At 39.1% G+C, this 22,458-nt stretch overlaps 1 protein-coding gene across 4 annotated transcripts in view; it reads right to left on the bottom strand.

Moving 5' to 3' along the window:
• Positions 1–22,458, bottom strand: part of LOC136862872 (ubiquitin-conjugating enzyme E2 T) — a 267,498-nt gene that overhangs the window by 207,193 nt on the left and 37,847 nt on the right. For all 4 annotated transcript variants that reach the window (XM_067139140.2, XM_067139139.2, XM_067139141.2 and 1 more), the window contains exon 2: positions 11,699–11,768. In XM_067139140.2, coding sequence (XP_066995241.1) covers positions 11,699–11,768 — 70 coding nt within the window. The remainder of the gene's footprint in view (positions 1–11,698; positions 11,769–22,458) is intronic.

The raw sequence follows: 22,458 nt of genomic DNA, 5'->3' as shown, positions 1-22,458 counted from the left end.
AATCAACACGTGTGCTGGGCAGCCTACTCCAATCAAGGTTTCATTAAGCTGAGATTTGAGGTTAGAAAATACATTATTATCTCCTCTTCTTTTCAGGCCACCAAAATTCGTATTGCAAGTTATCTCCTCCAAGAGCAATGCACTTCTCCGAAATTCCATTTTGTTGCAGGACATCTAACCCCACTGGAGAGATTGTTGCAGCTTTTTCATTACTAACACTGTGCTGGTCAATTAACATTGCTTGCAGCCCTCCTTTCCTGTAGTCGAAATACTGCATGAGCACAGGAAACAGTTTTATATTCCCATGATTGGTGCCATCCGTACAAACACCAATGTATGATAACGTCTTTGACTTGTTTAATGGCACTTTCTACACAGTGAGGTCCAAGTACATTGTTGACAATGGTCTCAGACTTTGCACGAGCACAGTGAATATTTTTCCCTATTTCAGAATCAGGAAATAATTTAGATGGAAGTTTAGGCATACAATACATAGTTTTGTAGCTCCCATGATGAACAACATTGTGGTAAACAAGAACTCCCTCTGTAGCAATTGCATGTTCGTTTAGTGATGTGTTCTTTTTGAAAAATGTCAACACATTATTTGAAGTTGATGCACTTTGAACATTAGCTTTATGTTTGCCCGTTGTAATATGACTTTCTAAATCCATAGCTCCACGATTAGCCACAGAAACGTACGTTTCTGGTTTACATACTAGACACATGGCTTCTTCGTTGGTGCGACCCTTTTTGAAGCATTTATATCTTTTCTCCAAATCAGCAGTGAACTTACACTTTCTTTTCCCCATAATACATTTAACGTACCAACAGATCACAACAGATATTGTAGAGTAGATCACAAGGATTGTGGCACAACTAAGCAGCAATATGAACAAAAAATTATTTGTCTTTAGCTTCCGTTTCCGTATGCTATCGCCAACTTCGACTATCGACTTCGACCAGCGATAATATACTAATCAAAGACTACAGGAATTTAAAAAGTTCAAGTTGCAGCTGAAGTCAAAGTTTGGAATAAGCGAGTCTAAGTTTACGAAAATGGGTTTCCAGTTGGAAAAAGTTCATTTTAACATTATTAGATGAAAATACGGACAATCAGCAAATAATTAAAAAATAACTACGGATGCCAGGACAGATGCTAAAAATAAGGGCATGTCCTGGTAAATACGGATTTCTGGTAACCCAAATTCTTTCTGATGATGATAAACATGTTTGAGAAATTAGTAACTGGTTCGATAGAAGGCAGTTCGGGTTTAGGAAAGGTTATTCCACTGAAGCTCAATTTGTAGGATTCCAGCAAGATATAGCAGATATCTTGGATTCAGGAGGTCAAATGGACTGTATTGCAATTGACCCCTCTAAGGCATTTGATACGGTAGATCATGGGAGACTACTGGCAAAAATGTGTGCAACTGGACTAGACAAAAGAGCGACCGAATGGGTGTATTTCTAGAAAATAGAACTCAGAAAATTAGAGTAGGCAAAGCTTTATCTGGTCTCCCACAAGTCCAACCCCACCTCCCTGTGGTGGGAGACGGGCAACGGCATGAAGTAGGGGATAGCCTGCAGGGGTGAAGCACAGCGGGGACCTCATGTGCTCCGGGACCGCTACAGTAGCTGTGAAGGCCATGCAGGAACCCTGAAAGGTGACGGCTAACGGGGCTCTGGTGAACTTTGTTGAAGTCCTCAATGGCAGTGAAGACGGAAGGAATAGTTCCTGGAACAGCGGAACTGGCAGAAGAGGCAACCCTGCTTTTCCGGGGTAAATAGGATTAGCATCCACTGCCTTGTGGGTAAGGGGAGAGATTCCCAAAGGCTATGGGGCCACCCAGACAGAAAGGAGAGCCATCCTGAGGGCTGAAAGGGGGCAGCCCCCCCAGAAGTTTATGCGCTGGGCCAATGACCTAGTCATGTAAAAATCCCTTGTTACAAGACAAAATAGCAAAAGCCGGATGGATTTACTGACGACCAATCATGGAAAAGGAAAACGAGATGCTGTGTTTGCCACATGGAATGTCCAGAGTCTCCTCAGAGCAGGAGCTTTCAGCAATCTGAAGGAAGTCCCCAAAAGTTACAATATTTCTGTGGCCGCCTTGCAGGAAATCCGATGACATCATGGACTCACGAGATTACAACCTCTTCTACAGTGGAGGAGTGAGGAGTCAGCTTGGTACTGGATTCGTGGTTAACAGGAGACTTAAGCCGGCAGTGCTGGAGTTCAAGCCCGCGAATGAGAGATTGTGCTCACTGAGACTGAAGTTCTCCCTGTTCAATGTGACAGTGTTCAGCGCACATGCACTGACTGAAGATGCCTCTAAGGAAGAAAAGGACGCCTTCTATGCTCTCCTTGACCGAGAGTACTCTGCTGCTCCGCGTCATGACGTCAAGATCATCCTTGTTGACATGAATGCTAAGGTGGGGAGGGAGGAGGTGTTCAGACCAGCGATTGGACAAGAGAGCACACCCAGAGAGTAATGACAACGGCCTCAGACTAGTGGACTTTGCCATCGACCATCAGATGAGCATTAGCAGTACTTACTTTCCGCGGAAGAGGATCCATAGGTAACATGGAAGTCCCCTGACGGCAAGACACAGAACCAAATCGACCAAGTCCTCATCGACCGGAGGCATGGATTTGATACTATGGATGTGAAGACGAGGAGATGTGCGGACATGACTTGGATCACTATCTGGTTGTCATGAAGTACAGACAACGCATAGCCAACATCTGGAAAGTTCACACCCAGAAGACTATGAGGTTCGATGTCGGAGCCTTGAAGAATAATGCCGTCATCAAGGATGTGTACAGAGAGACGGTCCGAGCCAAACTTGCGGACCAGAGAGAGAAATAAGAAGGCACCACTGTAGAAAATCTATGGGGAACAATACAGGATGCCATCACGTACGCAGCGACAAAATCTGCAGGGTTCCAAGAACCAAGTGTAAGACCCGAGTGGTTCGATGCGGAATGCGAAAAGGCCATCCAAAGGAGGACCAAAGCAAGGGACAAGACCTTACAAAGACCGACAACATCAACAGAAGAAGACTACCATATGGCGAGAGTAGAAGCAAAGAGGATGCTCCGGAGGACTAAAAGACAGCGAGAGAAAGAGCAGCTTGAAGCCATCGAGGAGCTGTATAATAAGAAGGAGGTTTGTGCCATGTTCCAGGGAACAAGGGAAATCAAGAATGAGTTTGAGCCCAGAACCTCATACTGCAAGGACAAGAAGGGTCTTTTGGTTGGAGAGGAGGAGAAGATCTTGTCACGATGGGCGGAGCTCTTCGAAGAGCTCCTAAATACCGAGGAGGCAGAAGCAAGGGTGTCTGATCAGGTGACAGCTGACCACCCACTTACTGACAATGAGCACGAACCAGTCCCCGCAGTGAAGAGGAATGACATGAAGGAGGCGACTGACCACATGCGCAATAACAGAGCACCAAGAGAAGATGGCCTACCAGCTGAGCTGTTCAAGTATGGAGGAGAAGAGATTGTAGATAACATGCACGCTCTGATTCAATCTATATGGGAAAGTGAGGAGATGCCAAGGGACTGGAGCATGGCCCTCATCTGTCCCATCTACAAGAAGGGTGACAGGACAGTTTGTAGCAACTACCGAGGAATCTCTCTTATTAGTGTGACCTACAAGATCTTTTCAAAGGTGCTGTCTAGGAGATTTGAGCCCTTTGCAGAGAGACCACCAGTGTGGGTTCCGGCGCAACAGATCAACAGACCACATACTAACCCTGCGGCTCATCCTTGAAAAGTGTCATGAGTACATCAGCATTCACCAGCTCTACATTGACTACAAGGAGCCTTACGACAGTGTGGACAGGTCAAGACTGCGACAGGTTTTGGAAGAGATGCAGGTGCGACGAAGATCACCAACCTTGTCCTGATGACTGTGAGAAGTACCAGAGCCAAAGTGAAGATCCAGGGCCAGCTCTCCAGGGAGTTTGAAGTAAAGAGAGGGTTGAGGCAAGGTGACGCATTGTCAACCACTCTGTTTAACCTCTGCCTGGAGCATGTTATGCGTCGAATACCTCTGAAACCAGGGGGTACCATTTGCAACAGAACCCTCCAGTTCCTGGCCTTCGCGGATGATGTTGTCCTACTTGGGAGAAGTGCGAACTAACTGACGGAAGCTCTGGAGCACATGAGCGAGGGATCACAACATCTGGGCTTAGAGATCAACAAGGACAATACCAAGTACACTGCAAACACCCGAGACAAAACAAGATTTCACAGTGTGAGAGGACTGGAATCTGCAAGAAACACCTACGAGAGAGTAACGCAGTTTAAGTACCTGGGAGCCCTCATGACTGAGGACAACAAGGTTAGTGAGGGGATAAAGGCTAGGGTGGCAGCTGGGAACAGGTGTTACTTCGCCTTCCAGAAGTTACTGAAGACTGCAACGCTGTCCAGAACATTAAAACTCACCGTGTACCAGGTTATAATCCGTCCAGTTGTACTGTATGCGTGCGAGACGTGGACACTAAATGAGTGCGACAAGAACTTTCTACGGGTGTGGGAGAGAAAGATCTTGAGGAAGATTTTCGACGTGGTTCACGATCAAGGAGAGTGGCGCATCAGGACCAATGAAGAAGTCTATGCCCTGTATGGTGACCTCGAGATAGTCGCAGAGGCCAAAAAGAGGAGACCTCAGTACCTCGGACACATCGAAAGGATGGACCAGGGCCGGGCTATGAAGACCCTTGACCAACATCCTGGCGGCCAACGAAGACGGAGAAGACCAAGGACAAGGTGGCTGGGCAACGTCTCAAGAGATTTGGAGTTGATAAAGATCTAGGCTGGTGAAGGAGAGCTCTGGACCGAAAGGAGTGGGCGAAAGCTACTGAAGAGGTCAGGGTCCTTCATGGGCTATAACGCCAGGAGAGTGAGTGAGAGTGAAGCTTTATCTGACCCTGTAATAATTAACAGGGAGAATTTCTCAAGGCAGTATTATTGGACTTTTATGTTTTTTTTATACATATTAATGATATGAGTACAGAAGCGTAATGAGAGATAAGGCTTTTTGTGGATAATGTTATTCCGTATTATAACCTTTCAATGGTCTCGAGCTCAAGTGCAAAGGAGCCATTGAAAGTTATAAGTAAAGTAAAATAGATCATCAGAAGCGGTGCATAAGTACACATCCCGCCGGAATACGTCCAACTACGTACGTAAACCGAGACAACTCGCTCATTAAAAGGAAATCTAATGGAATGAAATCAGGAAATTCAAAAGCTCAGAACCCCGTGGTATTCCGATGATTGAATTAAGAACACGAGTTGGGATACAAATGGAGACCAGTAGATGAAAGATCACAACTGTGAAGGAAAAATCTCATATGAATATTCAGGTCCAGAAACATCACGCGGCGGAGGCCATGGAACAGTTTGGAGCAATGCCAGGTCAATCATCAAGAAGGCGTATACGGAGTGACGGATCGTATGCGTTGAGAAATAAATGATCAGCAGAATGTGTTCCTTTGTGCAGTTCCGTGAATGAAGAGAGTGACTGTGTTAGGCAAAGTTCCTCAAATGTCAAAAACATATGTAATCAACAAAAGGCTAGGTAAACAACAGATAGGGATTCTGCCACCTGGATGACTGCCCTAAATGCAGATCAGTAGTGACTGATTGATTTGATGTACATTTTCCAGAGACCAACGTTGAATTAAATGTTTGAAGTTAAAGTCCAGTCTATTTATTTGATTTTGCGTCATGTTCTCTTTTCCAGGAACCAACATTGATTAGGGAGCGAATTGTATAAATTGTTATTTGTTTACCGTGAAACTTTTCCATAAAAATTTTGTGTGGGATTAGCCTGCTTATTATATGGGAGTGGAAAATGACAATATGTTATGCTCCTTGATTTGTGTAAATATTTGTTTCTTTTCATGTGACTTGTGTGTGGTTCCGAGCCACTGTTTGATTTTTTCTGCGCGTGTTTTGCTAGATGTAATATAGCAGGATGTGCTTTACCAATCAGATATTTTACGTGTACAGTCAGAGTAGGTATTTACCTCCAAAGCGCATTAGATGACATAAGGTTAGGGACCCTACTGCAATGTCAAGTGTGCAGGCAAGGGAAGTACTCATCTATAGTTGAATGAATTAACAAAACAAGCCAGGTGCATGGTGTGAGCATGCGAGCCCAAGTTCTTTAAATGTGTTAAAATTTTCAAGTGTTCAGTGTAAATGTTACGTGCTTGTTGGCGCAGGGTTGCCATATTTCTTTATAAAGTCGAGGCAACTTTTACATTTGTATTTTTTTCACATCTATTTTTGACTGATTGTCCATTAATTTTTTTATGAATAAGTTACAATTTTCCCAAATCTGACGTGCTTCTGCCAACATCATTTAAAGCTATACTCTACCTAGTCTTGTCCATAATAGGAATATATGCTCCCAATCACAAATCCAGGGTGTAATTATATGATAAATATATTTTAGTGGATTTCAAACTGAGCATGCTTGGGATCCACTGACTAGTTTGGGGCACACTACCTTGATTGTAGAATTAGAGGACAAGACACAGAACAATGCTGTTTTTATTAATGAATTAATCCTTTTCCGTTTGCCTCAATCACTGTTGCCTTGTTCTTATCAATCAAAACATTAACTACGTTCCCATCTCTTGATTCATAATTTTTCAAGATCTCCCTGGCTTTTTCATCTGTAAAGAGGTAGTACTGAATAGGGGCATGAACTCACAAATCTTCAAGGGCAGTTAAAAACATTTGCAGCAACTTCTTCACCAGAGTCTTCAGTGGCTGACAGCCTACACCAGCACCAGCTGAAGGACCAAACAAAACACTGAATTTGCAGATTCTTCCTTCCTTCATGAGACTGTACGAAATCCAGTGAAATTGGTGTAGCCAGTCCTTCTCAAATTTCCGCTGTTGTTTGTCTTGTTGAGTAGCAGAGAAAACCAAACCATATTCAAGATGCCACGTTGGCTTAAAAAAAAACTAAATATTTCACTCGATTCTAAAACTCTGTTAACATAGTGACTTATGTCACTGGGATGTGTGAATATATTTAATGGACTTCGGGCCTGTACTATGACTGTTAGACAAACAGCCAGATATGTAGACTACAGTTTTGCAAACTGTAAGTTAATTTTTTTTTTTATTCTACAAACAGACTTTTACTATGTTACTGTTATGTGGTAGATGTAGCAACATTTTTATTGCATTGGCAATAAGGTTATTGAAAATGTAGAGAAGTTTAGCACAGTGGTATATCTGTTCCCAGGTGTTTTAGTTTGTTTAGCACTATGAAAATGAAAACCTACAACCTGTTTTCCAGTCATTGACCGGGTCAGGGATGTAATGAATGAAACATATATAGGCTGTTATTACAATTGGGTCGCCACTCCCAAGGTGATTTATTAATAATAATGCTATTTGTTTTACGTCCCACTAACTACTCTTTTACGGTTTTCGGAGACGCCGAGGTGCCGGAATTTAGTCCCGCAGGAGTTCTTTTACGTGCCAGTAAATCTACCGACACGAGGCTGACGTATTTGAGCACCTTCAAATACCACCGGACTGAGCCAGGATCGAACCTGCCAAGTTGGGGTCAGAAGGCCAGCGCCTTAACCGTCTGAGCCACTCAGCCCGGCAGGTGATTTATTAATGAGTGATAAATGCTATGAAATGATAATGGAGAGTGTTGATGGAATGAAAGATGACAGGAAAAACCGGAGTACCCGGAGAAAAACCTGTCCCGCCTCCGCTTTGTCCAGCACAAATCTCACATGGAGTGACCAGGATTTGAACCACGCTATCCAGCGGTGAGAGGCCAACGCGCTGCCGCCTGAGCCACGGAGGCTCTTGTTTAGCATTATATCCTTCGAAAATGTATTACTTGAGTCCAAGACTTCCAATCAAAAAGATTGATTCAAAATAAGCAATCTGAATTACATTCATTGTTACGATTATCACAATTATCTTAATAATAATAATGTTATTTGCTTTACGTCCCACTAACTACTATTTAAGGTCTTCGGAGACGCCGAGTTGCCGGAATTTAGTCCTGCAGGAGTTCTCTTATGTGCCAGTAAATCTACCAACACGGGGCTGTTGTATTTGAGCCCCTTCAAATACCACCGGTCTGAGCCAGGATCGAACCTGCCAAGTTGGGGTTAGAAAGCCAGCGCCTTAACCATCTGAGCCACTCAGCCCGGCACAATTATCTTAACATCAATTGTAATGACTCTAGCCTCTATCTTAACCCTTTGACCGCCAGCCTCATACGCGGTGTCCATGTCCTATACCGCCAAGGCCTAATGAGCACTTTTTACCTTGCAGTAAATTATTCGTAATAACTTCTGTTCAATTTATGTAAATTGGATGGGCATTTTTTTTGTTTCGAAGGCAATGCTTCGGACATTTTATTGATGTAAATTAATGCACCTTTATTTTTTTAAATTTATTTTATGAAGTAATAATTCAAATAAATATTTCCTTTCTTTGAAAAAAATATTTAAATCTCCCGTATGCAGTTATCAGACTGTGCCTCTTAAATAGGCTTCTGATAAGTTCACCTGCATACACCCCAGCGTCAGTGGGTAGGGTCTGACACATCCCACTCTGAAGAGGCTAGTGTCAGACCTAAGACGAAACGCTGGTTAATAGAGCAAACGCCTGAAAAGCCATACATCTAATTTTTGATCTGAAAAAACCGGTAAGAAAAAAACAGTTTTACTATCAAAAGCTGCATTATTTTAGAGAGGTGGTGTTTCCTACGCTATATACAAAAAGATGGAGCCTTATGTACAATATTACAGTTACAATATTTTTATTATTATTACATTAACGTGAAATTTTCTAATCTTACATTATACGCAAATGCTGCAGTTCCTGGTTCATTTTAAGTAAAAAATTACTACCAATGTATATTTCACACATACTTAACATTCAAAAATTCACTTTTTGCCTTAAAAATATGATACAAGAAATTATTCACTAATATTTACACATGTTTATGACGTGCTCTAGCAAATGTGCTTAGGGAGGCACAAAGGGTGTACACTCTTCTTACACTGTTTGCAAATGTATCTGGTCTTTTTTTTTCCTTTTACCAACTTGACTAGTACTACTCTTTCTGAATATGGAACAGTTGTGTTCCTTTTTTTTTTTCTTTTTTTGGTAAATAGTAACCACCCATGGGAGCTGAATTGCCGCTTGGCCACCAAGCCACTCAGCAGCAAGTTCCTCAACTAAACTTGTTGTATATAGTCTTACTTAATCCAAAACTAGTCCAAAACATGTATTATACATTATTAATATATTTAATGCAGCCAAATAGCCGTAACAGAGAATATAGGTTACATTGATGGGTTACATATTTGCATAATCACGTATAGACATTGTTCTTTTTGTACAGAATTCAATGTGGTACTGTTCACACGTTTTTCCACATAGTTTGCACTCACAGTTATTATACATTAAAACGAATAAATAACTTGGAAAGTACATTTTCCGGAACGTCCGATCAATCGGATGTTGGCGTTTTTAGACTGAACCTCGAACATCCGATCAATCGGACGTTGGCGGTTAAAGGGTTAAGGGTGAACTTTATATGTAGAGCTTAAATCCACTGCACTATTCTGCCATATTAGAATGGACTCTTACGAGGCTATAATGTGGAAGTTACAGCCAAGAAAAAAATTAGGACTGAAATTTACACAAAGAAAAACTTGAATATTAATTAACTATGTAACGAAACAGACACCATTGTAGAAAGCAAGAAGACTGAAAATGTTACATGGACGCAAAAGGTAAGATTCAAGTTATGTATCCTACCAAATAATTCCTACCTCAAAATATAATTTTGTTTTTTAATACTAACTACGGCGAAAGTAAAATTTATATTCGTAATCAATGCTACAAATTTTGTTAAGATGTACAATAAATTGGGAAACCCGGATATCACTATGTGGCAGAGCATCAGTAATTTTATTATTAATTATTCAAGCTATTTTTGCCAATTTAATAAGTACTATGGTTACTTTTTCCAAGATAATGTTAGAATAGAAACTGGCAGACATTTATCTCACTTACATGAAAATACTTGGTACAACTGGAGCTTTTTGCATGCATTTTAGTGATTCGGAATTGTATGCCACCATCTCTAGTACCTAGCAGACTAAAATTTAGAATGATATAGATGTTGATTCCCATAGGGAACCTGAAATATTTGTCCTGAATGAGTAAATTTATATTACCAATATAAATGGTCCGTTATTGGGCATTATAAATTTTCCAGCGAACTCATTCCTGGTTGCCAGCGTTATGAGACTAAGTCTCTCATAGTGCATTGGCACTGCCGGTGGCTCCAGGTGGCCTACGTAGTGGCCTCCACGGTATGCACTAGCCATGCGTCTTGGTGGGTGTGCTATTTACCAACACTGAGGTGAAATGCTGGCAACCAGAAATGAGTTAGCTGGAAAATTTATAATATTCAATAATAAAGGACCATTTATATTGGTATTATAAAATTTAGAAGGTAAAAAAAATGTTCACCTAATAGGACTCAAACTGACAAATAACATGGCAGCATCATGCAATGATGCCATACCGACTGTGGCTACCAAGGAAGCTTACCATTGCCCTGCTTGCGTGCAACTCATATAGTTAGTGGCAACAACTTGCTCGCTTGGGAAGTCTTTAAAAACTGTGATAGGTGGACGGGAAGTGAGATATATTTTATAAATACATAGACTACACTATAACAACTTATTTTTCGTATAGCATAATGCAGATGCAGATTCATCATGATGTGCAGCCATCTCGATTCTTACAGCAGAGTCCAAGATAGGGGCAAGACCTTCAACTGCCACTCCATCTTCGACACAGGTAAAGTAGAGAATATTCTTCCAGGTTACACATAAACGAATTACATAGCACAAGTTTTCAACCCAACATATAATCTGCCTCATAAAGTCGCACATGGCTGTTCTAGTACAGGCCCTTAGAATCTGCAGCAACAGAATACTGCACATTATAAGAGAGGGAAATTAGAAATGAAATAAATAAGATAACATAACGCACGTATCTAAATATAATAGTCTAGAAATCTAGAAATAATTGAAACTTATACATCACTTACATTCGTAGGTGTAATAGAATTTATTTGGCCTTATCCTTATGACTCATCAAACATTATTCTTTTTGTATAAAAATGCACGAATATTAGATACCATGCTTATTTTCATGTTGTACACTGACAGCTCACAGTGACAAGCAACACTAATACCACTGCCAAACATATGACCCATGAAGTTTAGGAAGAGTTGAATCCAAGCAGGATATTGAGGGGTGCTTGGATTGGTCCGGAGACCCACTAAGCATCTTTTAATGATATTTGCTGAATTTTAGAAAAGTAGAATGCTACTGTAGATTGCCGGTAGCATAAATGGTTTTTCTTTGCTAGTTGCTTTACGTCGCACTGACACAGACAGGTCTTATGGCAACTATAGCACAGGAAAGAGCTAGGGGTTGGAAGGAAGTGGCCGTAGCCTTAATTAGGTACAGCCCCTGCATTTCCATACCAGATGAGAAAACAATTTAAAGGAGAAAGGTTATAATGGATCTATCTCATTCTAAACTCTCTGAATGTTAGTTGCTTGTCCCTGAGAGGATCTCAACAATTTTCTGATAAACATACTTCTCTGGAATATTAATTTTCAGTTGGAAAATCCCACCCTCGTATGGTGTGCCTTCCAGACCAGATATCGCTGAAACAAAACAAAAAGGTTGCTTTTTATCTATTTTGGAAATGAAATATAACAGCAGCTTTGCATATTACTACCTTAAAACAGCTACTGATTTACAATAAAAAGTACAGTAACAATTTCACTACAGTTCAGTTCAAATGATAAACAAGTTACCTCGGAGTCATTTCAGGGCCGGTTCTACCACCTTCGGTGAAGTAGCATGTAACTTGCCCTCCGCATAAAAGGATGTTTCCGTTCAACCACTCCTGCACAGCGCTATCGGCAGAATATATTGTACTTACCTGGCATGTTACTTATCGGCCACTGTGAGGGTCCGATAAGACTTTACATTACAGACGAATGCCGTTTGACAATCTTCCTACCAACATTAACATATATATTTTTTAGACTAGATTATGAAATTGACCTACAACTGTTTTAACTTGTTGTTTATAAGATTTACTTATAACTTTTTAATAATGGTATCAAAAACAACTTTTAATGTCACATTTTATTCCAATCTTATATGATTGATTATTGTAAGACAGTCTTAAATGTAACTATTATTTTTAAAGTTGTTCATAGTGCTGATGATGCCCGTTAAGAAGGGCGAAACATGTTCACGATTTTTCAATTATTTATAATCATTTAACCACAATAGTGGTAATTGTAAGTATTGACGAGGTTGACATTAAACAAATATTTCTTTTAAATTATATGTAATCACTGTCGTCAATACGGACCAAATATGAGATTAATGACTTGTAAGACTTTACATGCCGGGCAAGATTTTAGAGCTGAACATTATTAGCTGTATTTTTGATGATGTAAAACTTAAATTACACTAGCCAACATGCTTTTGCAGTAAAATAGAAAATATGTAATTCTTATGGAAATCGCTGCCCTGATTCCGAAAATGATGCTATTTTTTTCCTATCACGTATAGTTTTGACGCAATTTGGTGTTTTAGTATCTGCATGAATTTGTAAGTTGAAATGTTGAGAGATGTTTTCGCGCAACATTTTTTAGAATACAATTATGTGATTTGATTTGTTATTGTTTGCATTGAATTATAGGTTTATTGCTGTCTAAATTTTCATTTTGTAGTTGGGGATTTCCTGGTAAATTCATAACAAACTCCCCCAGATACGCAATAGACCGCGAGGTATGTAGGATTGAAGTTGAGAGTTTGTCTTTCATCTTAAATGCCTGTTGCTCACGGTAAAATGTTTCGTAAAATTTGTTGTACAATAAATTTTATAAAAATTTGATGAAAACAAGTTGTGTTGCTCACGGTAAAATTAATTTATAAAATCCGTGGAAACATCAGTATGGGCATCTATGAACTAACTTCTGAACTAAGAAGTGTATGTGCTGCCATCTATCGATAAACTTTTAAACCAAGAATCAGCTGTTCAACTTACAGTGTGTTTGAGACTATGACTCCAACAAACAAAGCAAAACCCAATCAATCACTACTGATCTGCATTTAGGGCAGTCGCCCAGGTGGCAGATTCCCTATCTGTTGTTTTCCTAGCCTTTTCTTAAATGATTGCAAAGAAATTGGAAATTTATTGAACATCTCCCTTGGTAAGTTATTCCAATCCCTAACTCCACTTCCTATAAACGAATATTTGCCCCAATTTGTCCTCTTGAATTCCAACTTTATCTTCATATTGTGATCTTTCCTACTTTTAAAGACACCATACAAACTTATTCGTCTACTGATGTCCTCCCACGCCATCTCTGCACTGACAGCTCGGAACATACCACTTAGTCGAGCAGCTCGTCTCCTTTCTCCCAAGTATTCCCAGCCCAAACTTTGCAACATTTTTGTAACGCTACTCTATTGTCGGAAATCGCCCAGAACAAATCGAGCTGCTTTTCTTTGGATTTTTTCCAGTTCCTGCATCAACTAATCCTGGTAAGGGTCCCATACACTGGAACCATACTCAAGTTGAGGTCTCACCAGAGACAAATATGCTCTCTCCTTTACATCCTTACTACAACCCCTAAATACTCTCATAACCATGTGCAGAGATCTGTACCCTTTATTTACAATCATATCTATGTGATTACCCCAATGAAGATCTTTCCTTATATTTATACCTAGGTATTTACAATGATCCCCAAAGGGAACTTTCACCCCATCAACGCAGTAATTAAAACTGAGAGGACTTTTCCTATTTGTGAAACTCACAACCTGACTTTTATCCCCGTTTATCATCATACCATTGCCTACTGTCCATCTCACAACATTATCGAGGTCATTTTGCAGTTGCTCACAATCCTGTAACTTATTTATTACTCTGTACAGAATAACATCATCTGCAAACAGCCTTATCTCTGATTCCACTTCTTTACGCATATCATTGATATATATAAGAAAACATAAAGGTCCAATAATACTGCCTTGAGGAATTCCCCTCTTAATTTTTACAGGGACAGGTAAAGCTTCACCTACTCTAATTCTCTGAGTTCTATTTTCTAGAAACAGAGCCACCCATTCAGTCACTCTTTTGTCTAGTCCAATTGCACTCATTTTTGCCAGTAGTCTCCCATGATCTACCCTATCAAATGCCTTAGACAAGTCAATCGCAATACAGCCCAATTGACCTCCTGAATCCAGGATATCTGCTATATCTTGCTGGAATCCTACAAGTTGGGCTTCAGTAGAATAACCTTTCCTAAACCCTAACAGCCTTCTGTCAAACCATTTATTAATTTTGCAAACATGTCTTATATAATCAGAAAGAATGTTTTCCCAAAGCTTACATACAATGCATGTCAAACTGACTGGCCTGTAATTTTCAGCTTTATGCCTATATCCCTTTCCTTTATATACAAGGGCCACTATAGCAACTCTCTATTCATTTGGTAAAGTTCCTTCATGCAAACAATAATCAAACAAGTACTTCAGATATGGTACTATATCCCAAGCCATATCCCCTGTAACCTTATCAATTCCAGGTGCTTTTCTAGTTTTCAACTTTTGTATCTTACTGTAAATGTCATTGCTGTCATAGGTAAATTTTAATACTTCTTTAGTATTAGTCACCTCCCCTATCTGGACATTATCTTTGTAACCAACAATCTTTACATACTGCTGACTGAATACTTCTGCCTTTTGAAGATCCTCGCTTACACACTCCCCTTGTTCATTAATTATTCCTAGAATGTCCTTCTTGGAACCTGTTTCTGCCTTAAAGTACCTATACATACTCTTCCATTTTTCACTAAAATTAGTGTGGCCACCAATTATGCTTGCCATCATGTTATCCTTAGCTGACTTCTTTGCTAGATTCAATTTCCTAGTAAGTTCCTTCAATTTCTCCTCACTTCCACAGCCATTTCTAACTATTTCTTTCCAACCTGCACATCCTTCTTAGTCTCTTTACTTCCCTGTTATAATATAGTGGATCTTTAACACTCCTTACCACCTTTAAAGGTACAAACCTATTTTTACATTCCTCAACAATTGCTTTAAACCCATCCCAGAGTCTGTTTACATTTTTATTTACCGTTTTCCACCGATCATAGTTGCTTATTAAAAACTCCCTCATGCCATATGGTACTGCCGAACAGTCCTAATTTTAATCTCTTCCTTTCTTTCACATTTATTTATAATTACCACAGAAACAGCTTCGTGATCACTAATCCCATCTATTACTTGCGCTTTAGCTGCAATTATATGTTGTACAGTGGTAAAAAGGTAGAAAAGAAATGCCAGGAAATGCTGGACTTGGGATTGGATAAAAAGAAGAGAAGAAGATAGAGGATTGCTGTCCTTGGTTGAAAATGAGTTGAGGTTAGAATACCAGCATTCATATAGGAATTTTCTAAGAATGGAGGAAGGCAGTTTTGAAAAACTTCTGGATCTTGTTGGTCCCAAAATTATTCGACAAGACACTAACATGAGGCAAGCTATTTCTCTTGAAATGAGACTGCAAGTGACACTCCGATTTCTGGCCACTGGAGAAAGTTACACCAACTTGATGTATTCAACTAGAATACCATTAGGAACTCTAGCACGTATTATTCCTGAAACATGTAGGGAAATATACTCTTCACTGAAGGAAAAGTACATGAAGGTAAATATTTGAATTTATTGAAACAACATAATTATTAAAAAATATTACATAAATATGTACAATATCATTTTTTAGGCTGTGGGAACTCCTTTCCTAGTCTGTATTTAGTAGGCCTAATACTTCCAACTGAGCATCCATTATTGCTTTTTGAATTTTATGTTTGGTAAGAATTTTAATTTTTGTGTCGGTAAGAGCTCTCAGTTCTGAGGCAATAAATTTGCCAAATTCATCGTCTGCATCTTCAGTATTTGACACTGAGTGAAGCACCTTTGAAGCCTGAAGGAGGACATCGTCTTCAATCGACCCCTTCTTCCGTTTTCGTGATGTGCCTGGAAATAATAATAATAATAATAATAATAATAATAATAATAATAATAATAATAAGCTAATTCACAGTGATTGCATAAATAATATGCATGTTTCTGAATTAACATCACTGCATAATATCATAATGTGAGTAATTACCCTACTACAGTATACCATTAATAAGTTCTGGAAACCACTAACTTCCTAGAAAGTCGAGAAGGAAAATTTATCACCAGAATATTGTCAATTTTCTTTTTGAACTCAATTACCTACAGTGTATTTTAGTTGCCTCAACAAATTGTTTAAAATATTATGTTTTGATATTTCTATAAACATATATAAGCTACCTGATGTACTTGCTGCAGGCTGTGATGTACATGACTGATTGTCAGTAGGCCTATTTTCTTCTTCATATACAGTCAGCATCCCATTGTCATCGAATTTCACAGAGTCATCAGGCAGAGTAACCTTTAAAACAAACACAATTTTTTTCAGTTTCCAGATACTGTGACTGGATGGCTTGAGATTGCACATGAATTTGAAGAGAAATGGAATTTCCCTAATTGTTTGGGTGCATTGGATGGGAAACATACACAGTTTGCAGCTCCTAGATCAAGTGGTTCCCACTATTATAATTAGGGTACTAACAGCATTGTTTTGCTTGGTCTGGTGGATGCCCATTATAAATTCATATACATTGATGTTGGGACCAATGGACGAGCAAGTGATGGAGGTGTCTACCAAAACAGCACCTTGTTTGCATCAGTCCAAAATAAAACACTGAACATTCCTCCCCCTCGCAAACCTCCTGAAACTGAGTGTGAAGTGCCATATGTAATGATTGCAGATGATGCTTTTCCCCTCTCTTCCAACCTAATGAAGCCTTTTAGGTACAGCGGGCTGACAAGAGAGCAGAAAATTTTCAACTACAGATTAAGTAGGGCCAGATGTGTAGTTGAAAATGCATTTGGCATCATGGCAAATGTTTTTAGGGAATTATTGAGTAAAGGACACTCTCTGTTGACAAAGTGGAATCCATTGTCCTTGCTACCTGTGTATTGCACAACTTCCTTTTGGAAGAGAACAGGGGAGTTTATATGCCACCTCACAGTGTGGATGAAGAAAATGTACAAGGAGGCAGTGTGCAATTAGGGGAGTGAAGAAGGGATCTCATCATGGGAGAAATCCAGAGGCAAGGTGGAAACCGAGTTTTGCAAACACCACTAAGTATCAGGAACACATTGAAAGACTACTTTAATGGTGTAGGCAAAGTATCATGGCAAGATCACTGTGTGGATAAATTTCGATTCTAATTATTTATAACAAACATGTTAATTGTATTTCTCTGTGACTGTCATTTACAATATTGTGTTAGAATGGACCCTTCTTATAAATGTAGGTGTACAGTAGAGTTTCACATTAAAAAAAAATAATTTAAGCCCATAATACTATAGTGAATAGATACTTAGTTACCACTATTTGAGATGAAAGTTTAAATTCAATTTTCTTTCTACTTTTGAAATTATGAGTTAATTTTAATTTGTAAGGGTGCAGTTTTAATTAGACAAGTATGTTTGGAATGATGTTTATCACAGTTGTTCCTCTTAAGGTTGGCCAAATATTTAGCTACTATTCTTGTAGATTAACATGTCTGGGTCTGTTAGGTCAACAGCCCAGAGGCTGATTGGATCCTCAAATAGCATCACCAAAGGCTATGCAGTTATAGGGAAACCACAAAAATCAATGGCAGTACCAAAATGAGGCATACTAGGCAAGATGAGGAGTGAGGTAGTTTGCCATTGCTATCCTCACTGGGCCAGACAGTGCCAATGTAGCACAACTAACCTTATGAGCAACACCTTTCATGACACTCAGACACACTGGTTGTGCTGTGAATGTCATTAATCAGCACTACCCATACCCCAGCAACTTCCATATTATCACAGCCATGGATGAGACTGGGACTACACTTTGCTCTGGCCTGTGCCAAGAGATGGATGCAAAAGTACTGTAACCATCAACAAATGACAGCAGGCAGTAGATTAACATATTTTGTAATATACCAGTATTAGCCCTTGTAAAATGTTTCAACACCCTGTACTTTGCACAGCCATCGGTCAGCTTTCAGATAGTACAGTACATGACATAATAAAAGTGGTATGGAATTAAATTGAATTAGTGCAGGAATTCATATATTAACTTAAGTTATTGAGTGTTTACAGGTATTTTAATTTATGGTGCTGTCTATCATTAAATTATGATTTAAAGTAATCCGCCTAAGCCTAGTTGTCTTTACTGCATTACAGCCTACATGAATGCTCAGTAATTAAACTGTGTACAGGTTCTGTATTGACTATTATGATCAAAATAAGTATCTATATGTCCGCCTGTTCAATAATTTTATAATTTAATAGTATCCTTAGATTATTTCACATGGTCCATGGTTACTGGTTACCGTGTAAAATAATTTAAAGAGACTATTAAATTATGGTCCATGGCTACCATGTAAATAATCTACAGAGATCAATAAATTTTAAAAGTATTGGATAGGTGGACATATACTTCTTTTGATGCAGAATATTCCTCTTACTCATACATACTCCCTACCTTCACAGCTTATGAAGGAATACAATTTGGCTAACCCTGAATTTTACATATGCATGGATGCAAGAGGTGTATATCCCATGTCTCAGAAATATTCAGACATAACCTTGCATCCCCCATTGATAGAGTTATTGATGTTTGATTAACTCTGACTGTCAATATCCTCCATTGAAATGAATACATTTATCCCACCACCTACTAGAAGAGTCAATCATACCATGCTGGAAAATTTGTGGGTCAGGAAGACAGATAGCAAAACAAAAGGTGGAGTTTCACATTCAAAGAACATCACTCTCCTACTCACAAAAAACATTTAACTTTCATATTTAAATTTGGTTGTTGCACAGGTCCCATGTGACATGACCATCTTGTAACCTATGAAATCTAGATTTAGAAATAAGCTTTACCTGACTGTCATCACTGCTACAAGTTGTATTCATATCCAAATTTGATTTGCTGCTCCTGGTAGCAATATGTGGAATAAGGAACAGCATACGGTCATACCAAGCAAATGTTGGTTTGTATACTTCATTGCCACCCATTCCACTGTGTAAACATTTCATAACCTTATTCCTGAAAACAAACAATTGAATGTAATCTACTACAGTAAACTTGCAGATTTAAATCAGTTACATTTTAATATACACTGAAGAACAAAAAACCTGTTTATTGGTACACAGTAGGCTGTACATTAATAATTACTGCATTTAAATTTTTGACAGGTTACCAAGTCAACCGTGAATGCATGAATAGAACTAGCTTTACTATCTGCCATATTATAAACTTCATATCAAATTTAAAGAAAAATCAATCAATCTCAAATAATTACGATTGATCAAATTCAGTACTAACCTCTCATTAGTGAATTGAGTTCGAAGCCCGTTTATCTTCGACTTCACATCAGCCGGGCTTGTATTCGGGCGAACTTGTGACACAATTTCGGCGATTGTGTTTTCTGCCTCTCTTCTTGCATTTCTATTGTGGTAAAGTGGCGTTTTAACCTCGTACAAACATGGATATTTCTGGTATTCGTCCAGTAAAACACTAACAGCTTCCTTAGTCCACCCGGAACCTGCCATTTTAGAAAGAAGTGTTTGTTTACAATCGAGCTTCGCAATCTTCTCACGACGTAGCGCCAGCATCATCATGATGTCAGCTTCGCTGATTGGTTCATTTCGTAAAATTAATTTTACGGAATAGAACATGTCCTATTTTATGAAAGTTTTGTCAAAGGTTTTATAAAACTTAAATTTGACCGTGAGCAACAGAAATTTTATAAAATTAAATTATTGTACAATAAATTTGACAGAAAATTTTACCGTGAGCAACAGGCATTAGACCACTTGAATAATCAGACGTGTTAAAAACCCCAGCCCTTATGCAATGTTTATGATGGACTGATAAAGCAGTTTCCTTTCAAAGATAACAGTCCGAAAGTATTATACTCAAGAAGATGAACTTGTAATTTGTACAGATGTTTTAAATCTTCTACGTCGATTGGGAGAGAAAGAGTATGATCCTAGTAACTGGCGTGTTTTTATTAACTCTTCCAAAATAAGTTTAAAGGCTGTTTAGCTTCATAATACAAATGTTCTGGCATCCGTCCACTTGCACACCCCACAAAAAAGTTGAAACATACGAGACCTTACAGTTGGTGCTTGAAAAAATTAAATATCATGAGCATGGGTGGCAAATTTGCGGTGATTTGAAGATCATTGGATTGTTGCCGGGACAACAAAAAGGCTATACAAAATTTCCCTGTTTCCTATGCGAATGGGATAGCAGGGCATGGGATAAACATTGCGATACAGTGAATTGGACAGAAAGAAAACAACTACAACCAGAATCCAAAAATGTCTTGAATGTAAGACTTATTGACCGTGAAAAAATTCTACTTCCACCCCTGCACATCAAATTTGGATTGATGAAACTGTATGTCGAGGCATTACATAAAAGTAGCCTATGCTTCCAATATTTATCCACAAAATTTCCCTCATTATTAGATGCAAAAATCAAATAAGGCGTATTTGATGGACCACAGATTCGTAAACAGATGAAGGATAAAATTTTCACAGACACAGTGACCAAAATTGAGAAAGAGGCATGGAACGCATTCAAAGATGTAGTGACTAAATTCCTTGGCAACATTAAGGACCCTCAATACAAAGAAACATACATACATACATTATCATTATAGACTGTTATGCCTTTCAGCGTTCAGTCTGCAAGCCTCTGAGAATTTACTAAAAATCGCCACAATCCTCGATTTGCAACTAGTGTTGTGGCCTCATTTAGTTCTATACCTCTTATCTTTAAATCGTTAGAAACTGAGTCTAACCATCGTCGTCTTGGTCTCCCTCTACTCCTCATACCCTCCATAACAGAGTCCATTATTCTCTTAGGTAACCTATCCACCATTCGTCTCACATGACCCCACCACCGAAGCCGGTTTATGCGTACAGCTTCATCCATAGAGTTCATTCCTAAATTAGCCTTTATCTCCTCATTTTGAGTACCCTCCTGCCATTGTTCCCACCTGTTTGTACCAGCAATATTTCTTGCTACTTTCATGTCTGTTACTTCTAACTTATGAATAAGATATCCTGAGTCCACCCAGCTTTCGCTCCCGTAAAGCAAAGTTGGTCTGAAAACAGACCGATGTAAAGATAGTTTCGTCTGGGAGCTGACTTCCTTCTTACAGAATACTGCTGATCACAACTGCGAGCTCACTGCATTAGCTTTACTACACCTTGATTCAATCTCACTTACTATATTACCATCCTGGGAGAACACACAGCCTAAATACTTGAAATTATTGACCTGTTCTAGCTTTGTATCACCAATCTGACATTCAATTCTGTTGAATTTCTTACCTACTGACATCAATTTAGTCTTCGAGAGGCTAATTTTCATACCATAATCATTGCACCTATTTTCAAGTTCCAAGATATTAGACTGCAGGCTTTTGGCACAATCTGCCTTTAGGACCAAGTTGTCAGCACAGGCCAGGTTGCTTACTACATTTCCACCTAACTGAATCCCTCCCTGCCATTTTATACCTTTCAGCAGATGATCCATGTAAACTATGAACAGCAAAGGTGAAAGATTACAGCCTTGTCTAACCCCTGTAAGTACACTGAACCAAGAACTCATTCTACCATCAATTCTCACTGAAGCCCAATTGTCAATATAAATGCCTTTGATTGATTTTAATAATTTACCTTTAATTCCATAGTCCCCCAGTATGGCGAACATCTTTTCCCTCGGTACCCTGTCATATGCTTTCTCTAGATCTACGAAACATAAACACAACTGCCTATTCCTCTCGTAGCATTTTTCAATTACCTGGCACATACTGAAAATCTGATCCTGACAGCCTCTCTGTGGTCTGAAACCACACTGGTTTTCATCCAACTTCCTCTCAACGACTGATCGCACCCTCCCTTCCAAGATGCCAGTGAATACTTTGCCTGGTATACTAATCAATGAGATACCTCGATAGTTGTTGCAATCCTTCCTGTTTCCTTGCATGTAGATAGGTGCAATTACTGCTTTTGTCCAATCTGAAGGTACCTTACCAACACTCCACGCTAATTTTACTAGTCTATGAAGCCATTTCATCCCTGCCTTCCCACTATACTTCACCATTTCAGGTCTAATTTCATCTATTCCTGCTGCCTAATGACAATGGAGTTTATTTACTATCCTTT

This window comes from Anabrus simplex, chromosome 2, assembly GCF_040414725.1.
Source record: "Anabrus simplex isolate iqAnaSimp1 chromosome 2, ASM4041472v1, whole genome shotgun sequence".
In the NCBI taxonomy this organism is placed as follows: domain Eukaryota; kingdom Metazoa; phylum Arthropoda; class Insecta; order Orthoptera; family Tettigoniidae; genus Anabrus; species Anabrus simplex.
The sequence above is the reverse complement of the archived record's forward strand: the minus strand, read 5'-3'. Positions and strand labels throughout refer to the sequence as shown.